Raw genomic sequence first — 16004 nt, 5'->3', positions numbered from 1 at the left:
TAATTTATGGATTCATTGTTCAGTTGTGTGACCAATCCTAAGTATTTTTATAAATATATTACTCAGTAGAGTTATAGTGTTTCAAGTCATATGGTTAATTTAAACATTTTACCAGATTTTCTCTACTTGCCTGTTGGAGAGTGAATCAACACGTAATGAGCACCTATTAAGAAGATGAATTGGATGCTATAATCTTGTCCCTGAGAATGTAGAGTCCAGGAAGAAAAATCATGAATTAGAGTACTCTTAAGAGACAGATGGGCTTGTGAGCCTAACAACCAGAAAAAAATAACCACCGATAATTTTGTTACAATTAAGTGTCTTTAGCAGACATTTACCTATTTACATTTACATATATATATATATATATATATACATATACATATATATATATATATCTTAATGTTTGGGCATAAGAATGGACAGATAAGTCACTGGGACAGAATAAGGAATCCAGAAACACACCTGAGAGAAAGTGGATGTGTGTATGGGCACATAATAGATAATAAAGGTCTTTCAAATTAGTGGGAAACGAGTAGACTAGCCAATAAAAGTTTGCAAAAGGTAACATTAGATCTCTACCTTATGCCACATAGAGAAATTATTCTAAATGGGTTAAAGAGCTAATGCAATGAAATATCCAAACACTTTTTTTTTAACTCCACTGAATGTACTAAGCATAACACAAAACCCAGGAATTATCAAGGAAAGTAAAGAGCAAATGATCATATAAATATTTAAAACTTGAATAAAGGGAACCATAAAAAAGTTAAAAACATATGAGATCAAATTTACAACATATAGGAAAAGGGTTAATAGTCCTAACGTATAAGGAATATTGCCACATTTTCAGCAAGTTTGACCTGACCAAGGATTTGGTCCTTTGAGCAATGTCTACTGGGTTGTTCCTGCGGTACATACATTCCCATCCAGATACACCCTGTTTCTTTGTTCTTCATGAACAAATTTCTTGGAGTTCTCTATACAGTTTTTTCCCCTTTCCTCACCACCTATTCACACTTCAATTCACTTCTATCCGGCTACCCAGTCACTCCACTGAAATTGCTCTTATCAAGGTCAGCAGTGACCTCCATACCACCATATCCAATGGACACTTTTTAACCCTCATGTTACTTGTTTCAGGAGTATATTAGACCCAGCTGGCCACTCCCTTTTTTTTTTTTGGAATTTTTTATCATTGTGTTCTGAATTCACACCATTTTAAAATTTATTTCATTTTATTTATTTTTGGCTGCATTGGCTCTTCGTTGCTGCACACGGGCTTTCTCTAGTTACGGCAAGCGGGGGCTACTCTTCGTTGCGGTGAGCAGGCTTCTCATTGCAGTGGCTCTCTTGTTGCGGAGCACGGGCTCTAGGCGCACGGGCTTCAGTAGTTGTGGCTCGCGGGCTCTAGAGCACAGGCTCAGTAGTTATGGCGCATGGGTTTAGGATTCCACAGCATGTGGAATCTTCCCAGACCAGGGCTCAAACCCAAGTCCCCTGCATTGGCAGGCGGATTGGTGACCACTGCACCACCAGGGAAGTCCCTGGCCGCTCCCTTCTTGAATCTCAACTTCCATGGAACACACTTTGCTTCTCCTCCACCCTACCTTTTAAATATTGGAGTTCTCCTAAACTAGGTACTAGATAGTAACCTTTTTTTTAGTAGGAACTTGTATGGGGAGGTCTTCCCCTATAAGAATTACACTTGTGGGGAAAAAATTAATAAATAAGTAAAAAAGAATTACACTTGTGGCCTGATAATTAGATGTTAATGTGGCTGCAGCTTTAGAAACTTGACCTAGTTGTGTGTACCTTCCATGTTGGCTGGGGGAGGAAGCACTATCAGGTGTGAGGAGATGGACGGGGCAGGAACTGCCAGACCAGGACTCCCACCTTCTCCCCTTTTTCAAAGATGTGTGTTCTGTTCCAGGTGTAGTACCTGGATGGGTCTGGTTTGCAGCAGGACATCAGCATCCCAGTGGAGAATGAGTCATTCCTCCTCAAACAGGGATGCAAAGTAACTCACCCATCTTGGTGGGACGTTCCTTTACAAATCCCATTGCAAACTCCCTTCCCAGGTGTGATGGGGCTTGGTGTTCTCAGCAGCATAGCTTGTAGATCCACAGTGAGAGGGAAATGGCTGTCTCCTGCAATTTCCATACCTTAATGTGGGTATCGTGTGTCTAAGCAAGGGTCTCCCATCTGGCCTGTGGGGCAACAGGCCCTACTGTTTGATCACTCAAATGTCTTAAAGCCTGGGATAGTACTTTAGTCCATCTGGCCAAGGTGGGTTTTACCTGTTAGTAATTCAATCTGCTGCTTTAATGTTTCATTCTTCCTTTCTACCGACTCTGCTGGTTGTAGCTTGTAGGAGAGACAGAACCTCCATCAGTGTCATGTTCCTTCACCCAATCTTATGTTGACTGAAAGAAAAAGGCACAACATAAGAGTTGTTAGTTTCAGTTTTATTCGGAAAACTCAGTGAGGACTATAGCCTGGGAAACAGCCTCTTGGTAGCCCAGAGGGGACTGCTCCCCAAGACACAGGGGAAGAAGCCAGTATATATGTAATTTTGGCCAGGGAAACCGTGCAGTCAAGTATACATCTCAGTAGAAGGTTAGTGCTGGTCATGAGGAACAGATATATTAGTTACTGATGTTAGTGCTTTTTCTATGTATGCGAAGATGCAAGAATCTGGGTTCTCTAAAAATCTTCCTGAGGTATATCTAACTATCTAAGGGGCCCGTTTTTCCAAAGCATAAATGTTCTCATCCTGTTTTTTGTCCTGAATTCCTCAGGGTGCACCATCAGTCAGCAACTGCAGTGGCTAATGACTTGAGCCTTGTAGAGCTGGATGGTGGGCAACATTCTTTGTTTTACACTTGCATATCATGACCTTTAAAATGTGACTGCCCAGTCACTGTCTATTGGACAAGGGTATCCATAAATGGTACTCAGCTTCTCTAATGCCCTTACGGTGGCAGCCTGCTTTGCATGGCAGCAGGGGAAAGCTTGAGTTAAGCCAGACCTGGTGGGCTCCTGGTACAGGTACAGTGGGCAGAACATACATTCCAAGGACAGGGGAGGAGGTTAGGAGCCTCTGATTGCCTGGGTCCAGTTTGAAGGACAACTGGCGGTCACATCCTCTTGATGGCCTCCTCCAAAAGGTGGGCTCCACCTCCCACCAAGATTTGTAAGTTGGAGGATTCCCCAAACATAGGGGATTTGGATGCTAAACACTTTAAACTTTAGATGAATTACAAAAGTCCACAATTATCCATTTTCATGATATATGATACTATTTATATGCTGTCAACTCCTATTAAGCCAAGACTCCTCCTTGGAATTCTAATCTCACATATTCAGCTGCCTATTTGGCATTTCACCTGGCATCTCAGAAACACACAAGCATTTCAAACATAACAGGCCCCAACTGAACTTTGGATACACACTCCCCCACTGCTCCCATGTACCCCCATCCGTCCAGTTGCTCAAGTAAGAAATCTAGGAGTCATTCTTGATTCCTCCCTCCCCTTCATCCTCATATGCAGACATACAGAAAGTTCTGCAGAATCGACCTGCAAAACATGCCTTTAATCCATGTGTTCCAGGAATGCCCGTCAGATTTCCCTTTTGGAACCTGAAGCCCTTAACAGCCTTCACCTGATGTCATCCTCTCTCTCGAGAAACAAAGGGTATCAGAAAATCATGGCTGCTTTATGGCACCAAGCACATCATGTCAGGGTTTTTATACCTTTCTTAGAAAATAATTTTCAGTTGTTGTGACAAATGTAGTGCTTAAAAACGGGCCCATGAACAACCCCTTCAGAATTGTGTTTACTTGGTATTTAATATTGCAAAGAACAATGGGGCCTGCCCATGAAACCTGCCTCAGATGAAGAACAGCTAGCCTGGCACCTGTGTTTGTCCCAGGAGCAACTTGAAAAATCCCCTTCCCTTACCCTGCTCCCACTTTGAGAGAACCAGCTGCAGCAAAACCCTGTATGTCCACCCCTGCTCCCCACAGCCACTCAGAAACAAGGATGGGATCTGGATCCACTGAGATACATGAAAGGAGATCTCCTAAGAGGACTGAAATTAATGTGATAGCCAAACACTGGTTGTTTCAGGCGAAGATGTCTGAAGGTCTCTGAGTCCTGAAACCCCTGTTATGTGTTGAATTGTGCAAACCGCAGCCCCCCCCCAAGAAATTCACACGTTGAAATCCCAGCCCCTGGTACCTCAGAATGTAACCATATTTGGAAATAAGGTCTTCAAAGAAATAAGTTAAAATGATATCTTCAGGGTGGCCCTAATTCAATATGACTGGTGTCCTTATAAAAAATGGACATCTGGACACAGATACGCACACAGAGGAAAGACTGTGTGAGGGCACAGCAAGAAGGTGCCACCTGTAAGCCAAGGAGACAGGCCTCAGAAGAAGTCAAACCTGGGAATTCCCTGTCGGTCCAGTGGTTAGGACTTGGCGCTTTCACTGTTGGGGCCCGGGTTCAATTCCTGGTCAGGGAGCTACGATCCCACAAGCTGCCAGGTGTGGCCAAATTAAAAAATAATTTTTTAAAAAAAGAAGAAACCAAACCTGCTGTCACCTTGATCTTGGACTGAATAAATGACTGTTGTTATTTTAAGCTACCAAGTGTTGGAGTGGTTTGTTACGTAGCAATAGATAACCGGTAAATCCGTATTACTCTCCTGCCTGCTCCACTTCTCATTCCTCAGGGCTCAGCTTCAATGTCAGGTCCCTGATCGCTCTAGCTAGGGAGCCCGTATTGTCTAACTGCCTGGACTTTTCTTTCATACTTTTCTCACTTTGTAAGCATTTACTGATTTCTTTCCCTAGTTTTAAAAAACTCAAGTCTTGACCTATTAATGGGTCATAAAGTCAATTTTTAAAGAAATAAAATTGAATATAAAATATCAGATAAGTAAGTAGTAAAGGATAAGCATCGTATTGTGAAACTTGTTAGGTATAGGCAACATATGTGTGTGCTGGTGCACAGTACAAAATACATTTTTTACTCCAGTTTCTAAAAAGTTTGAAACCACTACTATAAACTGTCAGTTCTTAAGCTCAGTGAGCATGTCGCTTTCACTCACCATGAACATCCAACAACTAGCAAAGTACCTGGCACAGAGTAGACACTCAATAAACATGTAGGAACTACTGTAGAAATAAGAGGAGTATGTGAGTGAACTGTAGAGACAGGAAATGGTTGGCAGTGGTGGTACCCTTTGAAGAAGTTTGGCAATGAAGTGATGGAGATAAACAGAGTAGGAGATAAACAGAGTAAAGCCTTGAGCAGGAGTCTTCGGGAAAGGGGAGACATGAGCGTGTCTATTCACTAAGGCTAAAGATCCAGTAAAAGTCGAGAGAGAGTTAGGCAAGATAAAGGAGATAAATAACTGACAGTACATACAAAGCACAAACAGGCTGGAGAGAAAAGCCACAAGCCAATTCTCAAGCCAATTCTTTGAGATTGAATGAAATGAGAAAAGTTGAAGTAGAGAACATGGGGGCGCTGAAGGAGCTCATTTCTGAAAGCCTCCACTCTCAAATTATAAATCAAGGTTTGTGACCAGATTAAGAGTAATGGAATTCTGAGCTTAGGAAGAGTGGGAACATTTATGAATAAGGCCTCTGAAGAATGAGGGGGAGTCAACAGGTGAGTCGAATCTGGCACCAACAGAACAAAGAAATACAAGTTGAAAACTATAGATGATGTGAATTTTCTTCAAGCATTGCCTGCCATCTGGGTATTAGGAGTGGAAATCAATTGTTGGAAAAAAAAAAAAAGGGTGGCTATGATAGGTCAAGAGAAACAAATGAGAATGCTGGTAAGAAATGGAGTTGAAGCAAGAGACTGAGGAAAAGTTATCGGCTTAGAAAAGTGCAATAAGCTTGATTTAATGGGAGAGGATGGAAGGATAAGGAAACAACGAAATGGGAGAATTTTAGAGTTTAAGGTATCAGGTGGCAAGAAGCGGAGGTTATATTCCCTAGTGGTAAGAAAGAGAACTAACTCTGAGGTCAGAGTGTCCCATATGGTATACAACCCCAAGATGGTAACAGAGAAAGGAGGTGAAATAGAGATGCAGCCAGGTTATTAAAATCAATAAAGACAGAGAGAGAGTATCTTAGAGGTCAATGGAAGATATGGACTAGGATAGGTGATAGACAATTTCAAATAGGGAGAAGTTACTGAAGGAGACTAGATCTTTTTTTTTTAAGAGACATACAATGTACTGTAAACATTTTAAATTCTCTCATTGAAACTGTCAATATTAAGAAATTTACTTGGAATCACATTATTCCCTTAATATTTTCACAGAGCATATTCCATTTACTGTGTAGTTCATCATCTTCTGGACATGTTCTATGTAATATACTTGTAAGCACAGTCGTTTCAATTGGGCAAAATTTACTACCAATAAAACCTGAATTTAACTTGTCACGTATTTCCAGCGGCAACCAATGGTCAGGTGCTTCAATATTACAGATTTCAATTCTTCCGTTCTTTATGTCTAGGAATACTTTAATTTCCAAGTGTGAATGTTCATATAACACATTGAAGGAAGTGTTTACACTGAACTTTGGAGTTTTGCCATATATCCACTCCCAGGCCTGTAGTTCTTGGGCTATGCTGTTTATTCCAGGACACAGTGTCTCGTCTGTTGGGTTTATTAGGTGAATGTGATTATCGATTTGATGAGATGCAGCATACTCTGTGGCAATAGCATTTATCACTACTTCACAGGTCAGAGTGGGATCTTTTTCCATAAGATTTTTTACTAAGGCAGGTGTGCTCGCAGTGGCAGTGCTCCTGATCCCTTGGTAAGGGCTCTTCAGCAAAGATGACAAGAAGGTCCCATTGGTACTGCATAGCAAAGTGCAGTGGTGATAAGCAGCGGTCTGGCCAATCTTGGAAGCTGTTCCTGAGATTTTAAACTGTCCATCAAGTAAAAGGTCAAACCTTTTGGTAGCCTGCACATCCAGCTGCGGCTGGACAGCCTTCAGAGCTTTCACAACTAATTTTAGATTTTCCATCCTATTGTACTTTTTTTTGGTTGTAAAAAAAGTCAAGTTGATGTTACCCATATCATGGTAGACTGTTCCTCCTCCACTTCTCCTCCGAGCTAGTTTTACACCTTCTTCTCTCATCAGATTCAGGTTACATTCCTGCCAAGGGTTCTGATGCCGACCAATTACAACAGAGGGAGAATTCCTCCAAAAGAAAAGAACCGGCTTGGCTTCTAGATTCATATGGTCATGGATCCAGTCTTCTACAGCCAGGTTTTGGTAAACATCATTGGAAACTGACTGTAAAATGAGCCCACTTTTAACTGTGTCTTTAAAACCAGCTGCTGGGACCTTGAGGTTACAAAGTAACTGGAAGCAATTCTTCATTGAAAATGGGATCAGCATGCTTTTAAAAATGGAAGACAAACAAATTAATGATTGAGAAAAAGAAAATTAAATTCTAGTTTGTAGCTATCAGTTCTTGGTTATTTAATCCAAACTTATTTAAGTATCCAGTCTGGTTGCTTTTCTTGCCTTTTAGCCTTATCATTAGTCTTTAGCAAAAATTGTACAACAGAGTACTCAAAGGAAATAAATGATACAAACCTCAAACTGTTTTAGTTGAAATGGAATAAGGGCACAGATTTTTCAAATAATAAAGCTGAAAATATATTATGTAATATATCTCAAAGACAAACAAATTATTTTGAATTCACAGGTAATACACATTATTTGAGAAAAATGAGAAAATACAGACAAGCAAAAAGAGCAAAATAAAAGAAACCATAACATGACCACCCGGAGAAAATCCCAATTAACACTTCAGTGTGTACCCATTTTTTTTATGTGCATGTGTAAAATACACACACACACTTTTCCCCACCAAAAGTGGATCCATACTCATTTCATTCAATGTTAAACCTATTTTTACATCTGTTTTAATGTCGTGTTACATTCCATTGTCAAGATAACACCACCGTTTACTCAACCAATCTCTCAGTTTGTAAGTTTAGATTGTCTCTAGTTTTTCTATGTTATTAACAATGTATTCGTGAACATCTGTCTGAAAAGCTTTAATTATGTCCTTGTAGTACTTTAAAAATAATTCCTATTTAACTTTGAGATACATGTTTACTGGCAGCCTGTTTTATTTAGATCAATATTAAATTAGGATGGACCCCCTGAAGTCAGGGGAGAGGTGGTCAGAGTAGCAAGGTTAAATAGAAAGGCTAGGAACAATTTTATTATGTTTTGACACTTTACACATTATTTGTGTTAGCAGTGCTGATGAAAAGGCTGAAAATACTAGCTATAATAATGAAGTATTTTGACTAGTTATGGTTGTAAAGAAACCATTCTATTCCGATTTCATTTCTTAGAATGGTCATAATTTTCCTTTAGGTTACAGACCTGGGAAGGACTGGGTTATTAAAGCCCAGAACTAGGCCACATTCTTTTGTAGTTATATCCTAGATGCACAATTCCTAGGGTAACAAGTCTTCATATTTTCATCACTCTTGACATATCTTGATAAATAATGCTACAGAAAAGCTGAACCAATTTACACTCTATCTAGAAAGGTCAGGAGAGGTGTAACAGAGGAAGGGATACTTGAACTGAGTCTCGAAATCTGATGGTTTTTACCACGTTGATGGGAGTAGCATGTTCCAGGCAAATGCAAAGACAGAGAGTCCTCCAACAGTAAGGCATGTCTTGGGGACTCCCTCCTCAAAGGAGTTCCACTACCAGTCTTCCAGCTCCGCTGAAATCTCTGGCTGTGCTGTCCTAGGAAGCCTCTGCAGCCAGATGCCGTTTCTTTGGTTAAACTCTTTGTTCTTGGTTCTGTTTGACCCAATTTGATACAGTCCCTCCTTCACGGAACAAATGTTTATGGAGTGCCTACTAGGCACAAGGTAGAATAAAGAAGGGGAGGAGACAAATTCATGTAATTCTAAAGCATTTGGCCTTTTTCTAAAAGCAGCTGGATCTAGTGAGGTGTTTTAAGTGGGAAAGTGTTAAGTCAGCCATTATACAAAACTGCTTCTGCTGGCAGTGTTGAGCATGGATTAAAAACAGATAGACTAGGGGCAGGGAGACGGTTTAACCGACCCATGCAGTTGTCCCAGTTAGAGACAATGAGGGCCTGAACGAGGGTAGCAGACACTGAGAAGGGATGGACACAAGAACATTAAGGTCACAGACTGGTCCTTGCCTTCAAGGAACTCACTATCTAGTGGGAGACACTAAAATCCAAGGAAGGTGATAATTCAAATACGGTGTCATAAGTGCTATGACAGGGTAAGTACATTAGAAGGCCATTTAACCCTCTCATGATTGGAAGTGACATTGAAGTTGAGACATAGAAGGGGTAAGGAAAAGTATTCCAACAAAGTACAATAGCTTGGAGGAAAAGAAGACCCATTCAAAGAATTCGAAGAATTTAATTCAATTGGCTGGTATTTAAGAGTGCAGGAATGGGGAGCTGCAAGAGATAAGGAGGCAGAAGTAGAGATCAGATTATGAAGAGACTTAAAATACACGTTAGGGACTTCCCTGGTGGTCCAGTGGTTAGGACTCTGTGCTTTCACTGCAGGGGGCATGGGTTTGATCCCTGGTCCGGGAACTAAGATCCCACAAGCCTCCGGCCAAAAAAAAAAAAATCCATGTTAAATACTTGAACTTCACCCTGAGGGTGATGAGGAGGTGCTGAAGAGTTTTACAGATGTATACTTCAGAGACATTGCCTAGAGATTTAAGCAGGGAGAATCTTGCTATTTGGTAATTGGTTCAGTGAGGGTGAGAGAAGGAAGTCAAGGGTCCTTTATGGTATGATTACGAGCCAGCATTCAAATCCCAACTCTGTCTCTTCCCAGCTAAGGCAGATTAGTTGACTTTTCTGTGCCGCAGATCCCTTATCTGTAATATGTGGGTAATGACAGGACTCATATCAGGATTAAATGAACTAATACATGTAAAGTGCTTATGAGAGTGCCTGGCACATAGAAAGTACACAGGATGTTACCTCTTTTATTAATTTTATGCATACCTTGACCTCTGGCCTGGGAAATGGGTGGAAAGAGGTGACATTTCCTAGGACAGATTTCATAGGAAGAGGAGATATGGGGTGAAGATACCTGGTCCGTTTTGACTGCATTGAACTTAAGAGTCTTTGGCTACCAGCAGCCAATGGCACAGAGCTGAAGAGATGGTAACTAAGGGCTCCAGAATTGATCCAATTAATGTATTAATAGTGCTCAAAATATCTGTATTCATCCAGGCATTGTGGATACGGTGTGAGTGAAACACAGCAAAGATATTAATTCAAGAGAGCTTGCATCTACTACGCAACAGACATTGTTCTTGGCACTTGGGATTCCTCAGTAAACCAAATCCAGGAAGGTGATGAGGACCATATGAAAAAGGAAAGGGAACGTAGGAAACGTGTATGTGAGAGGAACTGGGCTGCTATTTAATTTAATTTAATTTATTATTTATTTATTTATTCATTCATTTTGGCCACGAGGCATGCGGGATCTTTGTTCCCCTACAAGGGATTGAACCCATGCCCCCTGCAGTGGAAGCACCAAGCCTTAACCACTGAACCGCCAGCGAAGTCCCCAGGCTGCAATTTCATATAGGGTTGTCAGGCTAGGCTTCATCAAAAAAGTGACCAAAAAAGCAGACTGAGAGTAAGTCAGAAAGAGAAAAACAAATATCGTATATTAACGTATATATGTGGAATCTAGAAAAATGGTACAGATGACCTTATCTGCAAAGCAGAAATATCAACAGAGACGTAGAGAACAAACCTATGGACACCAAGGGGTAAAGGGGGGGTGGGATAGATTGGGACTGACATATACACACGACTACGTATAACACAGACAGCTAATGAGAGCCGGCTGTATAGCACAGGGAACGCTACTCGGTGCTCTTTGGTGACCTAAATGGGAAGGAAATCCAAAAAAGAGGGGATATATGTATACGTATAGCGGGTTCACTTTTCTGTACAGCACAGACTAACACAACATTGTAAAGCAACTATACTCCAATTAAAAAAAAAAGAGAGAAGCAGACTGAACGTCGAGGGAGTTAGGCTGAGCGCCTACTATGTGCCAGAAACTGTTCTAGGCACCTGAACACATAAACAAATAGGACCCTGTGAGGATGTAACATTTCCACTGAGCCTCGTAGGACGAGAAAGAATCACACACAGAGTGAGAGAAAGTGGGAACACAGGGATGTCTGAGAAAACCTAAATGCCAATTTATTAATTTACAAAGAGAACTATAGGCTATCAACCGGATATTCAGATCGGCCTGTCCAACTACCCTCTCATCATAAGTTTGCTTGGTGAATACTGAATCCGGACAAAAGGATGGAGTTATACGACTTCACTGTATGGTGGAATGAGCCTTGAGGAAAGCGCCTCTCTCAGCTCCTGGGCTCCGGAGAGATCCCACTGTTAACGCCAGGACACCCTGTCTCTCCCAGAGGAGGCCTGGATTCATCCGGTCAGGCGCACCTCTCTTTTACTCCATGCTTCAAAAACAGATCAGACCTCCAGCTGCATGACGTACAGTCTTTTTTTAGTTGGCAGGATACTGTCAAGTCCTGAAGGCCTGATAAAATTCTGTCTCTTTAACTTAGCATATCTCTACTCTTACCTTTTAATTATTCATTTTTAGCGTTTTTTAATCAGAGGACAATCATATTTCCATGTTCAGGGGTGGCGGGGACACTTCTACCACCACTTTGCATTTACCAAACCTGCTTCTCCATCATCGAACAGAAAGCAAAAAACAGGACCCCACCTACCCTCCTAGGCAGGCCCAGCTCCTTCAAAAAATCCTCCCCAAGTTTTATCTTGCCATCTTGCCACCTCTTAGTACAGAACTTAGCCAGTCTCAGGACAGCCGTGTGCCTGTTTGATTTCGCCTTTTTGGTTCTCGGTGGGCGCGCACAGGGCTGGCACCCAACATGTCTAATTTTTTGACCCTCCAGTGTTCCGGATAATCCGTTCCTAACCGTGGAGCTAGGTCTTCCCAAGCTCTGACCGGACACTTCAGGGCCTGCAGCGCCAGCCGTGCGCACCGCCCCAGGGTCTCAGCTCCCCGCCCGCTGCCCGTCCTCGGGGCCCACGCTGCCTGCCCCGCCCCGCCTTGCCCCGCCTCCGGTTTCACGCACCTGAGGCTTCCGGTCGCGGCCAAGCAGCGCGCAGCCCCCTGGGGGAAGGACGCGTGCGACCCACAGTCCCGTCCTGCTGCGCACGCAGCCGACCCGCCCGTCACCCCGGCCCGCGGAGGGCGGGGCACCGGAAGCGCTGCCTGGGGGCGGGGCCGGGGGGTGCCGGAGGGTCCTTCCGACCGGCCGAGCTGGCGCCGAACCAGAGGAGAGGCAGGGACGCCGCCCACGTTCGAATAATAGTATCAATAATATGGAAAGTCCTAGAGCCCCAGGGCAGATGGAGGTTCCCTGCGTGACAGCCCAGAGCGTTAGCGGGGAACACGTAGGAGCGGGGTTGATTCAGTCTGGAGAGGAGCCCGCTTGGTACCTAGAGCAGTCGGGTCGGATGTTCTTTACTGAACATCCAGGCATTGCGCGGGGCTTTGCACGTCTCATAGTCCAAAGGGCAGGCAACTCCACTTGGAAGGGGACGAAACTAAAATCGGTTTTAAAAGTTAAATGGCATTTAAAGGAATAAACGCTGGTATTCCCAATACAGAGATGGTAACAGGTAGGAAGAAGTGGGTTGGAGAACACACACACTGAGGGCAATGAACGTTACCACTTGGGGTGTCCCTCGGTGCAGCTGGCAATAAAATTCTTGTGACTTAGCCAGATGGGAAATTCCCCCGACAGGCAAAGTTCCAGGTAACTATAGCTGCGTAACAAACTGCCTCAAACGCCAGTGGCTTAACACAACGATTTATTCTAACATTTATATGGTCAAGGCTTGCTCACGTGGCTTCCTTCACTCAGCACAGGCTGGCTGAGCGGGGTGGTCCAGGACGGCCTTATTCACGCCCTTGGCGGCTGGTGCTGGCTGGCTGATGGGGCACCTCCCGTCAGGGCTAGCCTTGGAAGGAGCACTTTGGCCACATTCTGTTGTCCAAAGCACCAGCAAAGGCAGCCCAGAGTCAAGGGGTGGAGAAATGGACCCCACCTCTTGATGAAAGGAGCCCAAAGAATTTGTGCTCATCTGGTTCAGTCTTCCACAGAAATCAATCTCTCTTTTGGCTTAGAATAGAAACCATCAAGGCTTGCATCTTGGAGTAAGAAGCTCCAGTGTTCACAATTTGGTGATGCCGATACGATGACCAGGGCTCCATATAAAGCTACAATAAAGACACAGTGGCTCCTTATTTATTTACTATTACCCTCTTGATTGAAGTCACTCTCAGTAATTAGTCTTTCTTGGATTATGCAGGTGGGAATGGATTCCGTGCAGTTAGTCCCAGTAGGAGTTTTCCAAGTTATCATTAAAAAGAGCCACGCAATTCTGTTGCCCTTTGCTTATATTACATCTTTCTAAATTCCATTTCTCTGGAATCTGAGGTGGTACAATTTTCCCCCCCCTAATTTCCTACCGAAGTGTATTTCAAGAATGGATCCGTCCTCCCTGCTCCTAGACTTCCATCCTGTGGTCATCCTTAATCCCTCTCCTACTTCTTCAGCTTCTCCACTCGATCCTTCTGCTGACACTCAAACACGACCTCCATCTCATCTTCCATCTCTCATGCTGTCTACTCCCCTTCAGAGTTGAGCTTCTTTGTGGAGTTGCTACACATCCAGTATCCACTTCCTCACTTCCCATTTGTTTTCCAACCTACTCCAACATGGATTCTGTCCTGTTATTCCACCAAAAGTGCTTTTTGCAGGGTGAGCAAAATGGGTGAAGATGATTAAAATGTACAAACTTTCAGTTATAAGATAAGTAAGTCCTGGGGATGTAAATGGACAGCATGGTGACTATAAAAATACTGTACTGTATACCTGAAAGTTGCTAAGTGAATATATCTTAAAAGTTCTCATCACAAGGAAAAAAAAATAACTGTGTTGATAGATGTTAACTTCTTACAGTGATCACTTTGCAATATATATGAAATCATTATGTTGCACACCTGGAACTAATATAATGTCATATGTCAATTATATCTCAATTAAAAAAATTTTTTTAAATAATAAAATTCTGTAAATCATTAAAAAAGTACTCAAGGATGATGGAGAATTAGGTCAGCTACTTACTCTCAAATGGTTGGGAGGAGAGGGAAAGCCCTTTGTACCATGCTTGCAACTTTGCTGTAAATTTGAGATTGTTTCAAAATAAAAGGGAAATAATGTTAGGTGTCTGGCATTGTAATAAAGACTGTGAGCACCCCACCCAGGTCCCCTTTACCCTTAATTCATCATCCATTCTCCAGCTGGTGTGAATGAAGGAGCTAGCAGGCACAGGCACACCAGAGTGATTCACCCTGCCTCCCTGCCCACCAGCCTGCCGACTTTGGCTTGGAGGCGGCAACCAATGCCTGACTGGCCTAGGGCTACAATAGTCCCACCTCTTGCCTCAAAGTGGGACAGTGGGACAACTCTGCAGTATAATCCCTCCAGAGCACCCTGTGAGTCAGGCCATGAATTTATCTGAGCGCTCATTCTTCGATGATTCCTTCTGCTTCCCTGACTCCCTTACAGGCTTACCTTAAAGAGCACACTCTCAAAAATCATGTGCATCTGGGTCCTTGTCTCAAGCAGCTTCTAGGGAATCACAACTAAGCCACTTACACAACAGCTCAGTAAATGATAACTATTGTGACTGGCATCAATGACAACACCATTAGATGCAATACCAATGCATGTATTATACGTCTTATTTTATAGGTATGTTGAATCTAAGGTCTCCTAACGTCCTTATTTCTCCGGAACTGTATTATTTTTATATGGAAAGTTTCTCATCAGAAACAACGGCAGAACTCTGCAAAATGTTCACTTTAGGATTCTGCTTGTAGAATTCTTCCATGAAACAAATAAACACCTAAGTGAGGCTGTTGTCCTGATTAAACTTGTTCCATTCCACCCCTTCCAGGAAGTCTTTGTGGATTTCCATTCCCAGGTGTGCTGCTAAAACTATGGCTTGGCTTGGATTTTGGGATTCCAATTCTCTGATATCTTAGCAGCAGTAGTTCTCAATCAGAGTAATTAACGTTTGCGTTTGTTATCATCTCAATGACTGGATTGTGCTATGACATTTGACATCCTGCAATGCATGGGGCATCACATACAATGAAGGACATCCCAAATTCAGCGTCCAACACACTATCAAATGTCCTGTTGGACATTCATGGAGGTGAAAAACCAGTCTGTAAATATTTGAGCCAAGTCCCTATTAAAGAAAAAAGTGGTTTTGCTAAGGTCACTAGTGCCATTCATGTTGCTAGATCCACTGGACCTTTCAAGTCCTCATCTACACTTTCAGCTGACTGCCTCCACCTTAAAGACTTTTGTGGGCAATCTTGACATTATCCTGTCTTGCTTTTCCACCAACTCTGCCAACTCCTCAGTCCCCTTAGCCAGCTCCCCCTGCGCTGCCCAGCTCCTAAGTGTTGTAGTTGCTTTGTCTCACACTATACATTCACCATAAGCAACCTCTTTCATTCCCATAGCTTCAGATACCATTTCTGTATATAACTTCAAAATTTGTATTTTTTCATTCCATAAATGGAACTGTCTGCCTTAGAAACAGGTATGCCCAAAACCCATGCTCCCAAGCTCTTTCCCCCAGGGAACCACCATGAATCTAGCTGTTTTTTTTTTTTTTTCCTAGAAATCGTTTCTTTGTGACCGCCTGGAGGGGTGGGATGGGGAGGGTGGGAAGGAGGGAGATGGATGAGGGAAGGGATGTGGGAACAGATGTATATGTATAACTGATTCACTTTGTTATAAAGCAGAAACTAATAAAAAAAAG

The 16004-nt window shown here is 42.7% G+C and overlaps 1 protein-coding gene and 1 long non-coding RNA gene across 2 annotated transcripts in view; both read right to left on the bottom strand.

Moving 5' to 3' along the window:
- The window catches only part of LOC307063997, a 61762-nt gene that overhangs the window by 1729 nt on the left and 44029 nt on the right, over nt 1-16004 (bottom strand). The window contains exons 4-5 of the long non-coding RNA XR_013811267.1: nt 2301-2426; nt 131-200 (exon numbers count right to left, since the gene is read on the bottom strand). This is a non-coding gene — a long non-coding RNA (uncharacterized lncRNA). The remainder of the gene's footprint in view (nt 1-130; nt 201-2300; nt 2427-16004) is intronic.
- LOC307063992 (lipoyl amidotransferase LIPT1, mitochondrial-like) lies at nt 6326-7705 on the bottom strand (the record flags this gene model as incomplete). The annotated part of the gene is made up of 1 exon (XM_079720406.1): nt 6326-7705. Exon 1 carries the CDS (start codon nt 7445-7447, stop codon nt 6326-6328), a length of 1122 nt encoding a protein of 373 aa, XP_079576532.1. The 5' UTR covers nt 7448-7705.

This window comes from Hyperoodon ampullatus (assembly GCF_949752795.1).
Source record: "Hyperoodon ampullatus genome assembly, chromosome: 15".
NCBI lineage: Eukaryota > Metazoa > Chordata > Mammalia > Artiodactyla > Ziphiidae > Hyperoodon > Hyperoodon ampullatus.
This window is presented reverse-complemented; position numbering and strand designations above follow the sequence as displayed.